An 18,505-nucleotide genomic window follows, 5' to 3' on the forward strand; every position below is an offset into this window, starting at 1 on the left:
GACCCTTTAGAACAGGACTATGGGAGTATATTGTACCACTAGCTGTATTTTTTTTATTGCAACAAACTCACTTTGAGAATTCCCCCATCCTATCACTTAACAACAAAAAGGCAAAGCTCTTTTTGAGATCATTCATAAAAATGTTGATAAGATGGTGAACACACATTGTACCTTTTGTCAAAAACTTCCTAAAGTCCATCAGGCTTAAGAATTACAGAGTAAGCAAAGCTTCTTCTACTTTAGAAGTTCTAAAGTTACAAAAAACATTACAATACAGCCTTGACACACATCTCAGCAACCCAACTGCCTAGTAAAGTTCTATGGCTATAAGCAGCAGCAAAGACAGGGCTGAATAGGAGGACAGCTTCTAGATACTGAACTTCTAGGATTTACTGGGAAAAAGTATTAGAAAGAGCACAAAGATTACATAAACCTCAAATAGAAGTTAATTCATAGGATGCCACTGCTGGACAACTGAAAAACATCACAAAATAACAGCTTTCAAATTACTTTTGTGAGGAGAAACCTGGGTACATCTCCTTAGAACATCAAAAAAATACCTACTGTCAAACTGAACCTTTGTCTAAACTGGAAGGTGTAGCTGTGACACGTCAGAAGGGCAAATACTCCAAAAACCTAAGGGAGAAGGACAACTAAAGCCTTTGCAATCATTCCTCCACAATTTGAATTCTTGTTGATAAAAAACATCAGTAGAAAACTGTGTAAAGTTTTCCCTTCCTCATATATAAAAATATACACTAGACTTCTTTCAGTTCTAACACTGTTTTTCTCAGATTACATTTTCATTATATACAACAATGTATCCACGTATTTAAAAAAAAAAAAAAAAATCAATAATCCTGCCAGTATGGCAGAAATACCTACAAAGAAATCTAAAGTTAAAGAACACTCTTTTAAACTCTTATATTAGTTATTCAGATTTATTCTCCTTGTGTGATCTGTAGCTAACATGAAAAAAGTGTTAAGGCATCAGAGTATCCCAGGTGAAACATACTACTATTTTCTCATTAGTAGTCCTGTCTTTGCAGTTGTTAAGATCTCCCAGCTGGATGCTTCTGGTATGACACTTGAACACTACAATCAACATGTGGTTGTACTTTCAAAACAGAATGCCTTTTATTGTCTACACAAGTTCATTCACCTGACTGAAAGTAGGGATCATCGCAGTGAGTTGGCATAAGTTTGGAAGAACAACAATACATGCTGTGTTTCTAAGATTCTCTATGCTTTAATAGCTGAAATGGGAAGAAACTATACTATTTTGCATCTGAAAGCAATTAATATCTCTGTAGCGTCAAAGTGTTTTACAAGTCTTATGCTGTAAAAGCATCACTGTTTCTTTTTTCAAACATCCTTTTGCAAATAAAATCTAGATATGCTTTATGCTCAGAAAAACTAGCAGCTTTAGATGCATGAAATTCCACAGACATTTTCACATTCATTTTCTACGCAGTTACATATGCTGCATCTCTTCTGGCAAGATGCTAAAAATTAAAGATTTTTGATTTTCCATAAAAAACCAAAAAGGTATTGAGAGGAAAAAAAGGATGGAAAAAAGACCTCAAAAAAGTTCAACAAGTAGAAGATAAGCATTAGTAAAGGGAGAGAACTAAGGATGAATCTGTCCAAACAAGTCAAGTGAAAAGTCTGAGGATAACACAGAAATTGGCAAAGTATCATTTCAGGTACTTGAAGAATGAAAAAAGGAAGTAACTTTTAAAAACAAATACTGAATAGACCTAGTAAATCAGTCATTTGGAGGGCAACTACAGGATAACTGCAAAAGTAACTCGAATACAATCCAAGGCTGACAGCAAAGAAGAGAAAGAGACTTCCAGGGTCTTTTTCAATGTTATTTTCAGCATTTAACAACATCCCAGATAAAGAAGAGATAAATAAATAGGAATTCAATACAAGTCTCCAAAAAGTCAGTGTTAAATAAGAACTGAACAGAACTTAAGTGAAGGCAGAAAATGGAGACATAAGAGAAAGACTTCTTTCACTTTGAGAAGACAGTGGGCAGCCAGGAAGGCACATGCTGAACTACAGGGCTGAAGAGAAAAACCCTGCTGCAAACGGTGTAAGACCAGAGGAAACCACACAGGGAAGAGAACGGATAGAACTCTGCGGGGTACCAAAAACAGAATAGGAAGGCAGCTATTTTAAACACTGTACATTGCAAGTCACATTAAAGATAATTAAGCCCAACAACCAAATAAGTATGTCATCATTTTGTTCATGCTCAGTAAAGGATGGTTGCCGTGACAACAAATGCAACAAGAACTTTGTTCTGAAAATCCAAGACATTTTATGTTTAATTATTAGTTATAACAGTCTTAAATAAAGATTCATTATTCTTGAAAATATTTTGAGAGGTATTGTATGTTCCAACTAGGTTTATTGAAAGTAGATAGGAAATAATTATTAAGTTATCACCCACCATATCTCAAGAAGCAGCTATGCTTCTGTGTAAGAAATCTGAAATTCAATAGCATGATGAAGGAAGAGGAAGAAGAAAACCAAACATGTTAACCATTCTGTTGAGACATCAATCCATAAGCAACAGCACTTTCTAAACACGCAGCACAAGCTAAATCCCACAGCCACAAAAAGCGTTCCTCGACTGCCATCTAGCCTCTGTTAATGAACCAACAAAAAAGAAACTGAATGGGAGGGGAAGCATTCTGCCCATCTTCCTGCAGAATTCCAGAAAAACTTAAGAATGTTGTGGTTTTTTTTTTCCAAGTAGGCAGATGCTTTTAAGTAGAAAGTTTCTGATTTACTGGAGAGGACAATAGTAGAAAGCCATTAGCAGTAAGCCTAAATAATAACAGGAGTAGCAGAGGCTGAGGAAAAGCAGTCCCTCCTAATCATTGCTTCCAGCCTGTTTTCAGAAAAGTTTACTGGTATGAGAAGTTCACAGTTAGTCTGCCTACACATAATGGAGTGTTTTACACTATAAAGCAGTATGAAATTATATGGGTACTCTTAACTGGCAAAAATAAATTATGAATGATTCTTACTCCACTGACTTGCACTTGTATTAACAGTGTGAGGTTCAGCTTAAAGAAAAATAGGGAGGCTTCAAATAACTCCCAGTTGAGAAAGAAACCAAACCATAACCTCAAAATTCAGAGGAATACCATGGCCAGGGGCTGCTACCAGGAGACCAATTAAGTTTCCCCCGCATAAAAAGTTTTAATTTTACCCTAGCTAGATTTTTGGTGTAATCTGAACAGGACTTGTTGCACAGCATTAACGTGTTCTATTCTTACACAGTCAGCATAATATACTTCTAACTGAAAACAAAACAATCCTCAAATACCTCCCAGCTAGTTTTGAGTAATTCTATTTTGACCAACTTCTAAATGAACTGCTAACAACAGGAATCGTCCTGTCACTTACTTGCTCCTGATACATTTCAGCAGTGTGAACCAAGAACACAAAAACACTGAATTGCTGTTTACACTGAACCACCTTGAATGTGGAAAAAAGATGCTTTGTTAAATTTCCATCTCAAAGAGGATGACACTTAGAGTTACATGGTGGTATCAGATTGCAGTTCATATCAATATGCCTCAAATGCCATGTTAACTGCTCTTGAAAAGAAGGTAAAGTGCACCCATATTTAGAGCAGTGGGGACAGTAAGACTTAAATTGGGTGTACATGTTTAATCCAGAGAGACCAAAGCTGTGCATATTACAAAAACAATGGACCCAGCTTGTATAAAACACTGCCCCTGCCCTAAATTTCTGATGCTTCACAACAGAAAAATAATTTGGAAAAAAATTCAAACACCAATGTTCCTATAACTTATTAGGACAAAATTTTAGGTAAAAAAAGCAATGTAAGAAGAAACTGTGTGCCAATCTAGGTGTTTTTAATGAAGTTATCTGTAAAATGTTCAGAAACCCAGTTAAATGTATGTCTCAATTTCTTTTACATATTTTTTTAAATTGCTTTTCTTGTTTATACTGATAACTTCAAAAAATACTCCAACTTTAAGACTACTGTTCTCTTTGGGCACACGTTTACCTGATCACTATGGTTTGAAGATTTCCTAGGAGTAAGGGAAAAAACATGTGAGACTTGAAAACTCAGCAATACCATTAGCTGAAATAAACTAGAGTAATTCTGAAGTCCTGCCATTGAAGAGCCATGTTACTTGGTAGAAGAAAAAAAAAAAAAAATCTGAAAAGGAACGCTGGGTATGCAGTTACCAACTCATGCAGGAAAAGTAATTTACAAGCTTATGAAATTAAAGTGCCAATTTCTACCAGTATTTATTTTCAGATTTCAACCAGCACCACACCAGCTGCTACTCTCTCTCCCTCTCTCTGCCACACAAATTCAAAGCTACCACTAATGGCTACCACAAATGAAACAAAGGAGTACAAGTGAAGTTGCCTTACTTGATTTGACCAGCCAAAAGAGCATGAGAAGATTTACTGTGTCAGTTCTGAATCAAGCAGCTCTCAAAGACATATATGCTTTCCCATCCCAAAGGAAAAAAGGTAATTTGCCACAAAAGCTTGTTCACAAAATGTCATGCCTCTCAAACCAACATCACAAGAGGTTTGTGCACTGTAATATAGTCATATAACCTCTTAATAATATTTGACAGCAGGGACACGTACATCACACAAGACACAGGCAGAAGCTATTTCATTAGAGTAGTTCAGTTTCTCACTACCTCCCATTGCTGTAAGAGTTAAGCTCTGAACCTGAAGACTAGAGCAGTGGTGGGAGGGTAGACAGTGGCTATTTTCACTCTGAAGGCAGCACCTCTGAAACCATCGTCTCTACTTCAATGACATTTCCTTTCTCTGCCATGAGCAGAAAACTGTCTGCCAGCAAACTCCGCTGAAAGCACGGCTGAGGAACCACGCTAACAGAATATAGTGAAGTAAGTTTGTACTCTTAGTTCTGTATTAAGACAAATAGTAATACAGATTGAGTTTTACATAGCAGTTGCACAGTTTTCTACTAAAAACTTAACTGCGGAAGTGTTAATCAAGGATACTCTCCCACGAATTTAGTATGTCCACAAATAATATATATTCATAGCGGAGACTAAATGCAAAAAGGCAACACTGACTTTTGAGGCTTTGAAATCAGAAACACGCAATCTAATGATTTTCCAAATACACATCTTTAGGCATAACTAAATTTTTTTAGAAACTAAGAATATGAAAAAGAAATGCTAGAGACTTCTACACTTGTAATATTGGAGAAATATTATATTGACCTAATGAAAGCTATGAAGTTAGAACAGTACAATTCAAGTGAGCCAGCATCATTTCTGCCAGATTCTGGAACACAGCATGAAGACATGGGGACAAAAGTGCATGGAACTCTGACACCACCTTATCAGCTTAAGCAGAGGTTACCAGCAACATCAGCTTCAGTTAAGTGGCACACAGATGCATGCCAATGAAAAACACTTCTCAAGGCTGACATCTGTATTGGATTCCAATCCCAGAATCACTGTATTTCTGAGTAGGAAGTTTGAGCCACTTTATACATTTTAGAAAAAAGAGAGTAAGACAAAGCTCTTTGACCTGGAGATCCTAAGCAGAAATGGCAGCTTACCAAGATAATGTATTTCCAAAAAAAAAAAATCCTTTTATATCACAAGTAAAATTCAGACATGGTGTTTGCCATTTTCTAGAATGCATTAGTAGAAGCTAAAAATCCCACAGAAGGCTTCCTGAGCTACTCCAGTGTCTCTTGCTGAGAAAAATATTAGCCTACAAACCCAAACATCAGGCTATCAGGCAAAGGAGTGTGAAGGACAAATGAATTATTCACTCTCTCCTGCAGGACAGGATTCCTTTGGTGATGAATGCAACAAATGAAAATTCTCTGAACAGAAGCAGAAAATACAGAATTCCATGCTGCTATTCCACATTAGCAATGCTACATGCTCTACAGCTTGGTCCATAAAAACGGTCTCCAGTATGCTGGATACAGAGGGAAATATATAAGGAGGTACAACACAAATTGCCAAGTATCCAAGACCCTTTGGGTTTGCTCTTAGTCACTCCCTAGGAGATTCACATATTTTTCATCTTCTACAGTGCACCCCCATCCGATCAGACAGATATGCCACTGAGAATTTCAATTATTGCCCATACAGATCTACATATCTGCATGAGGTTATTTCTGAAGTGCTTTTATCATTGATTTGTTTGAATACTTTCTAGTTCATAAGTAGATAAAATCACGTCCCCCTACACTAGTACTGCATTCTCACACAGAATGTCATTACTCTGACATACTAATGAATTCTACTATCTATTCACAAAGCTATCAAGATTGCCTAGTTTCCTCCTCTGTGGTCCAGTTATGTTGCAACACTGACCAGATAAACTGAGCAGCAGCAAGAAAGACTAAAATGTCTGGGGTCTCACAGGCTTGTTAGGCAGCATCTTCAGGTGCCAAAGAAGGACCAGCTACCTCAAAGTCAAAATTAATATAGGCATGAAAAGATTCCTCAAGATTAGGGTCATTATGCTTAATTAAGTATTGTTATACCACAGGAATAACGCCTTCTCCTTCCATTCAGCCTCACCTCTGCACTAAAGTACTGAGCATCTAGATTCATGTAGCAAGTCTGCAATTAGTTGTCAGCATACCAACTTCTCTAACAAAGAAATAAATAAAAAAAAAAAACACCACAAATTAAAATTGTGTCTTTATTAATGTCATAATTAATTCAAGTCAGAATGGCACTGACAGAGGGGAAACCATCCTTTGGTTTCAGGCACAGAACAAATTCAGACCTTTCTTAAGGAAGTGCCCAATTGAAGTACATAAACTACTTTGAAGAAGTATCGCAGGCGCTCACAATGCAATTAATTCTCTATATTAACGTAACCTTTTGTTGGCCAAAAGACACGTTATAACAAAGGAGGCAATGCAATTAGTCATCAACAGTGTTAATCTGAGTACAGACTGTCAAAAATATACAAGTGTGTTTTTTTTTTTAATCATGTCCTCTGGTTTGAGAAAGATCTTTATTGTTCTCTGCTGAACCACATTAAGATTTGAGACAAAGATTTTTAATCCATTTCAGAAAATCTTATTCAGCTTGGATGAAAACAGAACTGCCAATGAAAGTCAGGCTTATGGAATACAATCCAGAAAAGCAGTGCTGCTTCAGAAACGTAACAGGCAACTCCCACGTACTCACATATATGAAAACTTACTCATTTAACCTTTGAAGAATAGAGGCACATACTTTCTTACGGAAAAGATCAGGAAATATTGTTCTGAAATGAACTCTGAATTGGCTGCAAATTATAAATTTCAATCAACACCACTGCTAATAGCTAACAAAGCGTCATGGCATTTGCTTTTCACATTTTTGATATTCTAACTTTACCCATTGTTTCCTTCCATTAAAGCAGAAAGCCAGCTCAACTACACTTCCTCTATTGCACATCAATCAGCCAAACAAAAGCATAGAGAACACAGAACGTGTGAAAATAATAAAGGAAGACATGCTTTGAAGAAAGACTCCACATTTGTGAGAGAGGAATGGGACAGGGTCTGGGAAAAAGTCATGTCAGCACTTTTCTGCACTGCTTAAATCAGAGCTGTGATACCCTGGGAATAAATCATAAGAAATCCTTCCTCTTGAAGTATCTAAATTTGAGCACAAGGGACAAATATATCAAAGTAATAAATACTGATGATAACACCGAGTATTACTATTCATTTTTAATTCATCCATCATTCTAAGAAGTGACAAATAAGACTCCGTAAGACTCACTCAAGGTTACAAAGAGTGGCAGATGAGCAATTGGGATCTTTTTACTCATAGATCATTGAGCTATTTTCTATACTACTAGCAAGTACACTCAATCCATCAGTGAACAAAAATATTCAATTGATTCTGTTCCTTATTGGCAAGAACAGACAGAGCTGAAATGGCATGCAAGTCTTTCCTGACCTGAACATCTTCGCTAATGGAGAACCTTAATATGAACTTGCAGACAGAAAAGCAAATAAAAGAATGTGGAGAAAAAAGCCTTAGATGTTAGAAATCTTGAGGTTTCAAGTAATGGCTTACATAAAGATACCATGAAAAACTAAATAAATTTAAACATCTTTGTCTCAATAATAAAATCATATGTATATATATTCTTTCTTATGAAAAGGCAAATTTTATATCAAAGCAGTTTAACTTTTTTTACTTTTACCTTCACGGTCTTAAAATCTTAAGACACTTCACTTGCAACATGAAAAGCAGAAAAAAGAATAAAATTTCAACTAGCTTATTAGATGGAAACTGCTTTTTATGTATGCTTCTTGTAACTAGCTTGCACCTGAAAGGTTCATTTCAAGGATGCTCTTTTTAGAGATATAGCAAAAAAAGAAATGTCTGTGTCAAGAAAAGATACATACTTAGTTTCACTACACCCTGTTAAATGAATGAAAAAGAAGCACAAGACCTTCTGAATACTCTGCACTGAATGCCTCAATAAGTCAATCACTACTGAAGAAAAATTTCGTAAGAATGCAACTCATTTCAGTATGCCACTTAAATTGTGTTCCAGTCTGTAAACATTGCTTTTAATTTAGAAAGATTTTGTGCCGAAAATGTTTCCAACGGCTATACAGTGCTGCTAGCACAGTATGGAGACTCAATATTTACTTGTTTGAAATTAGCACTGTATTGTTTCCAAAGTAATTACAGCACTTCTGTCATAGTATTACTTAGTTCCATCAAAAAACCCCACACTAGGCAAGAGATACCTTATCTCAAATGGTAACCTCTAAGGGATTCACACTTCATAAAGGTCTCCCAAATACTACTTTAAAAGCAATCTTATATATCTGAATAATTGTTCTATTCCATACTTTTACATTATTTTAAGCTTACTTGCACTCGGGTTTTTATTACAGCTGTAACAAAATACTCCAAAATTTAAAAAGCCCAGCTTCTCATAGAAAAAGAACTACGGCTTTGGCATTAACCTGTGGAAGAGAATGTACAAATAAAGAAAGGAAGACAGGTAGAAGACAATACCTAAAACATTTCACTCTACAGAAGTAAATGTATTAGAAACATACTCATTACAAGTCTGAATGCATATAATAAATTACTCATTTAAGCTTACTGTAAAATCATTTTGAGAAGTAAATTATTTACGAAATTAAGGTAATTAACATTAAATTACTTGTAAATAACTAAATTACTGTAAGTAATTAGTGATTGAACTAAACAATGCTATTTTAGCAGGCTTATTTTCTCTTTGTCTAAGAAGCAGAGCACATTTCAGCATACTTCACTGTACCTGTACCTCTCGAACCAGAAAACATTCTGCCTAGTCTCAAAAACTAATTCAGAATTGCTCTTTCCCAAGTTTCAATCACAAAGGGAAATAAAAAAAAAAATATATAACAAAAAAAGAATTTATGATATTTCAAAAATTACCTAGGAAGACGACAAAAATTTCACTTTCCGGCTAAAATTCTGGCCACACCTCAATAAATGACAAAACAGATTCATTCCAATGAGATCCAGATTTCATCCCAAGAGCAATTAAATTCCCAAAGCAGCTAAAACCCATCTGTCTCTTCAAGCCAGATTTCAATTATTATTCTGTAATCCTATATCCTTAAAATTACATTGATGCTCACTCTATATATACCCAAAATACTGGCTTTATTTACTTTAGTAAAAATTAACATAGCACAAACATTTATATTGTTACTACAGTCTACAGTAAAGGGGTCAGAGGATTCATTTTGTCTTTTTCTAGGACAGGGCCTTGATCTGACCTAATAATACAGTGAACACTCATAGAAGTTTCCTGTCTAAACCTATTTGCCCAAAAGAAATTGCTTTAAAAGAAAAAAAAAAAAAGCACAATCTAAAAAACCAAACACACCACAACAACTTGCTCTCTAGAGAGTATTAAAGAAAGAAGTCAAAGCCAGTGGAATATTTTCAGTTTGAATTTTTACTTCTTGGCAGACTATTATGCACTAGAATATCATAGCACCTTTAAAAAAGCAGAACAGTACCTGCAATAACAACTGTATTATCTATCCCATTCTTAATGTAAATAAGGACTTTGACTTTCCAAAAATATTCAAAGCTTCACTCTGAACAAACACTTTAAAGCTTATGTTTCTCATGTGTCTACTTAATACAATGTACAGGAGAAAACAAAACAGCTCAAACCTTGCTACAGCAAAGCAAAGGTTACATCATTAATCAAAGGATTGATGAGACTCCAGTTAGGATGCATGTTTTACACTACACTGCTTATATATATGTTGAACAGCATTCCCCGACAAAAATTAATGAAAGCAAAAGTGTAGCAAGGTTGATATACTATACTATAGTCCAAGCTCTCATTCCAAGGAACAGGAAAAAAAAAACTATTTGTTTCCTGCACTCTGAAGTAAAATGACTTCAGTCCTAAGCAGCTATTTTAAAGACCATTGTAGAAGTCAGACATTCAGTCCTTCAGATGTGTAACCACCAGACTTCTGCTGAGGGAACGCCAACCCTCTCAGCTGCTAACTGAATAGACACAAGCACACGGAATACTAATACAGTCTCCACCTCCAATGAAACAGAAATCATCTATAGGAACTAAAACCTCTTTAAAATCTTGGTTTCAGCTTGGCTGTGTAAATTGTAAAGTTTTTTTAGTGAAGAGAGTTATATTACAATCATGAGCACAATTCAAACCTAGAGACACAGCAAATGTGTAGATCCATATTAAGGTCTACTGGGATTTTTGTTGGTGGGTTTTTGCTGTTGGTTGGTTTTGGGGGTTTTTTTGTGGTTTTTTTTTTTTGTTTCTATCTGTAATCTAACTCTTAGTTTTATTTGCAAGGCTTTTTGTTTTTAAATAATTGTAATCTAAGCTTCATATAAGTACTTACTCGGTGGCAGTGAAACAAAGAGACATTTTAATTATAACCATTAACTTGGTCCCTGACCCAAAGTTGGCTCGCAATAGAATTGAGGAAGCCTGTATTAAAAAAACCAAACAACCAAAACCAAACAACAAAAAACCCCAAACCAAACAAAAAAATCCCCACAAACAAAACACAGCAGAAGTTGTACCTCACGTTGTTGAGCAGCTTTCTACCACAAAACAGTAGAGCAACTAGGTGTTAAAGTAGGTTGCTGAAACACAGGATATTAGCAAACAGTACAGCTAAACGTTAAGTGAGAATACATATTGACAGATATTGTCTATGTTGCTAATTTACAGAGCCATCACAACTGCTCTGCTAAGCATCAGTCTTCTCCCACAGAATTGAGCAGAAACAGCATCACTGATTTGGTGCTCAGCAGTTGCTGAAAAAAGGAAGGAATACCAATGAAATGAATGCTTAAAAAGTTGAAAGGAGTTCAATTCTTATAATGTTAACCAGTGTTAAGCCTTCAAAACTAGAAATGAAACAAGAGCAGGAATAAGTTATTTTCTCTTTTACGTTTAGAGAATAAAAACATTTTCATCCTGACAAGGTCTCAAAAAACCCATGCATGTCCTACTCAGCTGTAAGTCCCCATGGCATTGTCGTATGAGAGGTTATTTAGATTTGTATAACTTTTAAACCTCCAACAATGGGTTGTACATTTTCTCCATAGCTGTTGGCTCAGTTAGTGAAGAGCAAAAGGACTGTCCTAAAAGAGGCCAAATTTGTTTTATTTCCCCCCCCAACCCTGTCCTTAAAACCAAGCTCTACTGAGAACAGCAAAGATTTCACAGTTTCTCTTCTCCCAGACGAGAAATAAAAAGACTGAGTAGCCAGCAAGCTCCTCCTGTTGTCTTCCTATTCTGGTTGCCATTCCAGAAGCCTAGTTAAAATCCCCTCTGCAAAAGCTGCATTTTCAAAGATGGTCAAAACACTTCTAATCCAAGAGTACCCAATAAGGACTGGACCGCCATCTACCGAAAAGTTTACAAAAAGCATTTAGTATTTGTTATTGACACTAAGGATGATACAGTTTAAGAGACTAACACTACAACAGCAGGATGGAAATTAAAAAAAAAGGCGAATTTTGCACTACACTCTACAAATTACTCACCATCTAATTACCAGAACTGTTATTCAGCTACATTGTTTCTACTCACCCCAGTCTGATGCCACAGAAACTCCAGAACCAACTATCTGCTTTGGAAATTTCCCTGGAAATATTAATTCCAAGGGGCAGTCAGGGTGGCATTAGCTCAAGCACTCGAAATTCCTAAATCTGACTCTTATCAATGGATTTTGACACACAGATATTAACTGCTTTTACCTTCGCAACGCTACAGGATAGAAGCCACATAATTTGATCCACGTATCTCCCAACAATCAAAACACCTGATGCGCTGACTAATCACAGTCATTATTCTCAATGCCTTCAGTTCTATTTTTTTTTAACCTGCCTTTAAACTCATTGCCTGCAGAGAAAAGGAAAAACATGGAACAAAAGCCTACATTAACCTATCCAAGAATATAATTCTTCAGAAATAATGAAAAACTGTATCAGAAATTCTTCTGCATCTTCAGATTAAAAGTGATCAGTGTTTAATCTATAGGCTAAAGAAACGAAATATATCATGCTTTCTAACAAAAACAACAAGCATGGGGGGGGGGGGAAAACACCAAACAAAAAAACACCAGTTCAACAAACATTTCGCAGCTACAATTTCCCCTCAAAAAACAAGCTGACTGAAAATACATTTCTGCCTTGTAAAAATAAAAGATCTATTACTGATGTTTCTCTCATTTAAGATAAAAATTCACAGTACATGAAGCACTGCAATTCTGGAACAGCAGTAATAGGATAAAATCAAAATGGGTGGAAAACCCACAACTCTCTAGATTCAACAGGAAGTCTTAAAACCTCCTCCCTTTCTCCATTTCCTCAAAACATAACATCATACTCCCATTTTTAAGCACCCTCTAAAAGCTGTTTACTTTCAATAAAGGAAGAAATAAACCAAAATAGTGAACAAAAATATCAAAAGCTTCCAATGTGCCTCTGCTCCATAAGGCTTACGACAGCTTCCATCAATCAGAACATTGATTGATTATCAATTCATACACATACACAAATTAATGCATGGAGGTCACATGTATCAAAAACCTAGATACATAGTCCAAAATCATAGGAAAGTAATGTCTTTCATTTGTTCAATAAATTACACTGTATGTATCAAAAATATCTATATTTAAAATTTACCAAGGAAAAATTTTTAAAACTTCCCCTTCTTCCCCCAGCATGTGCATGCGTCTGGGAAAAAGACTGTTTGTTTTTGCAGTGGTCTACATCAAACATTTTTGTCCCCTATAGATAGCAATAAAGCTAGACGGCTCATACTGGAAAAGTCTCAAACTGCTTTTCCAAGCTGGCCACAATTACCATGAAAAGTTAATAACTGTTCCCGAACTCTTAAGCACTACATCCCAACATCATAATTTAAGGCAGAAAGCAAACAATACCACAAGCAGCCAAAAATATATCAGGAATTTATATGTAGCTAGACATAAAAATATAATTACATAGCTATGCCCAGTTTTCAGGAGAAATCTCTGCTGTTCTACTCCAGGGCTGCAGCAGACAACTCAACTAAAATTAGAAATCAAAGTCGGAGTAGTTGCCACAAACCCTGTCCAAGTCCAAAACTGGTATCTACATTACTGTGTCACCACTGCCTATTTAGTATCTAACAGGGCTGAAACACGTGAAGCACAACTGACAATACGAAATTCTTTGTTAGAAGTTCTGATTGTTAGTACCACGTTAATGAAATCCGAGTTGCTTAATTCAAGAGTCTGTTCAGATGAAAGGGTATGAACAGTGAAAAGTCCTGAAGGACAGACAGATAATGTTTTCCTCATGCCCACCAAAATCCCAAGGTTAGCTCCCTGACCTCAGCTGAGGATCACAGCACTGAAACAACTTTCCATCCATTCTTTAGACTGAATGATGTTTCTTGCAAATCAGTTACAAGTTCAGCAATTACGAAAAAGGTTGTTATGTACCTTGTGTAGTGCATTTGAGACATACAAGAGTCCTCCTATAGTGCACTACAGTCAGGTATTTACCTTAAAGATTCTATGGTTAAACAAACAAACATCAAAATAAAATTCAGTTCAAAAAGGACTTATTATACAGTATAAAAATAAAATGATGGAAGAAGTCAGATAGGCAATCGCTATTTTGTTACTTTTTCAATCCTACGTTTAGAGATTGGTAGGCAATACTTAACCTATCATTTGCAGAAATTAATTCTTTTATTTTTTGTGAGCACCACCATGAGACTGCATAAGGAAGGACCTGTTCTGTTCTAACTTGAGAACACGGAAAAAAAAGAAGTATGTAAAAGCTTAACCAAGGTCAGCAGTTCCTAAACAAGGAGCTTCAAAAAGCAATCAACTACAGAGGAAAAACGAAAACAATTATGAAGTAAAAAATAAATTAATTCTGGTTTTAAAATATAGTTAATAAGCAATAAACTCAAAACAGTTGTTATGCAAGTTATGCATACAAATACATACTATGCTGTTCATTTCTGAAGATTCATAACTTCCACATGGATGGACACTTCCAATAGGTTCCAGCCCTTCTTCATCCCACATATACGTGCCATCAGAGCTGTCAGATGGAGAAAGCTCAAAAGAGGACCCAGCTCTGTAATTCACCTCTGGAGAAACCACATTCTCTGCAGTATGCTTTGTGCTTTCACTGTTGTCATCCGCTGCTTAAAGAAAACAGGAATAGTTAAGATTCCAAAATCAATCAAATATTCCAAGAGTTAAGAGGCATATTATTGGTGCTTTAACTTTTCTGAAACTGTACTGTAACAGAAATATCTGAAAGCATTCAACAGTATTGTTCACTCAGCCTAGAGGAGAAAAAAGCTCAAGCTGGTTTGGTAGCTTCAACTAAGTATCCTTCCAAAGTACAACTTTGCTAGCGTTTTACACTGCACTAATTCACCCATTATGAAAGCTACTTTCTAGAATTCCGTATCTTTTTAACATATTAGAAGGTGGGTCCAAAAGTAGATCCTTGGATCCAAGCTTTCAACTGCAACTTCTCTCAAAACAAACATGTACTACAAGAAGCCCATCAGAGACTTAATAAAAAACATATTCTGTCTCTTCCACTAATTTTTAAATAATTAATATAGCCCAGATATGGAAAATCACCCCTAGCCGCCTCCATAAAGTGACTTTCCTATTTATAATTTAACTGATTTAATTACATACCCTACACTTACTCTGACTACACAGAAGCGGTTACAGCTGTTCTATGCCTACAGAAGGCAAGGGAGGGGTGAAGAAATTCTCTTAAAAGATCACCACCCTAGAGAAATTAATAGCAAAGCAAGGATATGAGGAATCCCACAACCATACAGTAAACGCGGTTAAAGGAGGTATCATTCTTTCCTATCCTGAAGAAAAAGAGCTCTTCATAGTCATGCTTGGGAAAGATAACTATCATGCTGAAAAAGCACTGTAAGAAAATACACGAGCCAGCATAGAGCCAAGTTCCATTCTGAAAGAATTCACAAGTAATGGGCAGTTATACAAAAACTCACAGTCACAGAATCTTGATTTAGTACCTAAAATTTCAGACAGAACATAACAAAGTATTTACCGGACACGTTTATATCAAGCCAGTCATCAGCATTACAGCAAGATCCTCCACTTTCCTTGAGAGAAGTGAACGGCTCGATGGACATTATGCTCCCATGCTCTAACTCTTGAAGGTTGCTCTCCTTTTGCTGTATTTGTATAGTTCTGTTTGGATCTTCTATATCTATGAAATCATCACTGAAGTCTTCACTCAAATCATTTTTTTCAGAGGATGACAAAGAAGAAATAGATATTTCATCTCCATCATCGCTCATACACATGACTTTTGACCCATGTTTTTCCATACTTTCATGTAGGCCCTCATCAGATTCTGTTCTTTGAGCATTGCTCTCTATAACACTGTTTTTCTCAATTGCTCTTCTAATATTTGTTGAAATTTCAGAGTTCTCCACAACGCATATGTCAGTAGTTGTACTTTTGCTGCCATCCACAATGATATTTCCAGCAAATCGCTGCCTGGTAGGCTTCAGTAGAGAAGGTCGACTTAGTCTGTATCCAAAAGAAGGTGCTGACCCAGATCCATTTGACAGTGGGGGCTTCTTTGAAGAAGGAGCTGACACACCAGAGTAGGCCCTGGTAAATCCATACTTCATAGGTTCATTTCCATTGGGTACATCCAACTGACGTGCATTTCTTGACAACAAAGTCGACCTCTGAGATGTCCTGGCAGCTAGATTTTGACTATGATAAGGCCTTGTAAGATCCACAGCTTTATTAAAGGAATGTGACCTGGTTAAAGATGCGGTGGGAAGGAAAGAATTCTGAATGGAATGTGAAAAACTTTGTGACCTTACCATTTTTTCACAGGAAAAAGCCTTGGTATTGTCTGCAGATTGAGCCAGGCTTTCTCCCGAACTTGTCCTTGTGGCACTGGAATTAGCTCTAGGTCTCTGCAAACCTACCACAGGCCTATTTCCATAAAATCCATTTAAATGTGATTTTGGAGCACTGAGTCCAGAATATGAGGTCCTTCCTGACAGGGTACCTTTGGCAAATTTTGCTGAACTAGAGAGTCCAGGCAAAGACTTTGGGTTTAATTCCTCAGTAGAAGATACAAACATATTGGTTTGCTTTCCTGCTTTTGATGTAACTGAAGCAGTATTGTTCAAATTCACCCTGAGCTCATCATTACCCAATGCTCCTTGAGATTGAGAAAACTTCTCAGAATCAATTAATTTTTCATTACAGTTATGTTTAGAGTCAGTTTCTCTCCCATTTTGATCATGAAGTTGATATTTATTTGATTTTTTCCAGTTGAAAGAAAAGGAAGACATACGAACAGTGCCATTGTGCTTGCCGAAATTTTTGCCACCATTATTCCCTGCTAAACTAACAGCCGTCCCATTTGGCATTGGTTGCAAAACGCTTCCTAAAGTTTTTGTTCCATATTTCGGTAGCCTGGAAACCAAGGATGTCCTGACTTGATTTTTTTCTTCCATGAGCTATTGGGCACATTGGTCCTTAAAGGGTGCTTGAATCTAAGGAAAGGAAAAGAAAAGAAGAATATTAGACCTGAACCACACATTAAACAACATAATTTCACATACATTTGCATCTGTGTTTACTGCATTCCCATGCCTACCTATACCATGGTGATACAAAGTAACCCATACAAATTTTGGAACCAGAGAAATACCTGTCACTAGCAGCTATTTGGCAGTAATACGCTACTCAGGTCACAACCACCTCCCTCTCCCAACTTTCATTACATAAACTGCCTTTTTTTTTTTTTTTAATCTTGTTCCTTTTGAAATCTATAAAATAAGCTTAAGGAGGAGTTGGGGTTTTTTCCCCCCATACGTCTTATTTGAGCAAACTCAATTTTTCAACCATGTTACAATTATTAAGTTACACACTTAAGACTTTGTATTTAAAAAATCCCACAAATAGACCATGGCACAAACTGGTGGTTAGCAATGTAAAACTTGAAGAACTACAAAGTAAAATCTGACTAAAAGCTAATTTTTTTTAAATATTTTTTTTCTGCTTTCCCCGATGTCTATGTTATGAGATATAAAATAATCACTCGTCATCCACTTTCACCACAGCTTTTTTTGTTTTTCCCATATCTTATCAACATCCCCAATTCAAGCTGAACATTCCTAGCAACTTTTTCCTCTTTGTATGGAAACTGTAGTTTATTTTGGTTGTCATCTTACTTAGGTACAAGACAAAGTGCAGGGCAACAGTTGCATAAGGTCAGTAAGTGAATTCAAAAGTTTACTTCTGTGCAGTGATACATGAAGACATAACCCTAGCTACAAAAGTATAAGATACAAACGTAATTATAGCATTCATACATTCCCTTTTATCTTGAATTTCATTCCCATCCACCCGATTTGGAATACAGGAACTCCACTACAGTCCTTAATGAAGATTTGTTGTATGTCAACTTATGTAATTTTGTTCAATTTTATATCACACTTTCTAAAGCTATACCTGCTTTACAGACATATCTTTGCCTAAAAAAATGCTTGCCTTAAGAATTCCAATCTCCTTGTTTTGATATACTGCTTTTTGTTTCTTCCACACTCACCTACATACCCATCCTAGTATCTGGACAACTGACCATGCCTGTATCACTCTTTTGTACAGCGTTTAGTCTGTTGTTTTGCCAGGCTATACAATACAAACAACTCATCTAAATGCTATTATTAAAGACTTGTAATTCAGATAATGAGGCCTTGATAAGTCTCCAAGTTTCAATGTTGCATCTTAAGACAAGTTTTACTCTTATTATATTCTGTATTTGCAAGATCACATTTTTATTTTTTTCAAGACAGATGTAAATGGATATCTTGCTTTTGCTAGCCTGAATTTTATATTTTCGTCAGTTCCACCCGCTGGTCT

At 36.1% G+C, this 18,505-nt stretch overlaps 1 protein-coding gene across 2 annotated transcripts in view; it reads right to left on the reverse strand.

Annotated features, from left to right (window-relative positions):
* CCSER2 (coiled-coil serine rich protein 2) overlaps positions 1 to 18,505 on the reverse strand; it is a 68,823-nt gene that overhangs the window by 38,636 nt on the left and 11,682 nt on the right. For both annotated transcript variants that reach the window (XM_074154308.1, XM_074154307.1), the window contains exons 2-3: positions 15,657 to 17,133; positions 14,552 to 14,751 (exon numbers count right to left, since the gene is read on the reverse strand). In XM_074154308.1, the coding sequence (XP_074010409.1) occupies positions 14,552 to 14,751; positions 15,657 to 17,094 (1,638 nt within the window). In that variant the 5' untranslated portion in view covers positions 17,095 to 17,133. The remainder of the gene's footprint in view (positions 1 to 14,551; positions 14,752 to 15,656; positions 17,134 to 18,505) is intronic.

The sequence above is a fragment of the Numenius arquata genome, chromosome 10 (genome assembly GCF_964106895.1).
Source record: "Numenius arquata chromosome 10, bNumArq3.hap1.1, whole genome shotgun sequence".
NCBI classification, from domain to species: Eukaryota; Metazoa; Chordata; class Aves; order Charadriiformes; family Scolopacidae; genus Numenius; species Numenius arquata.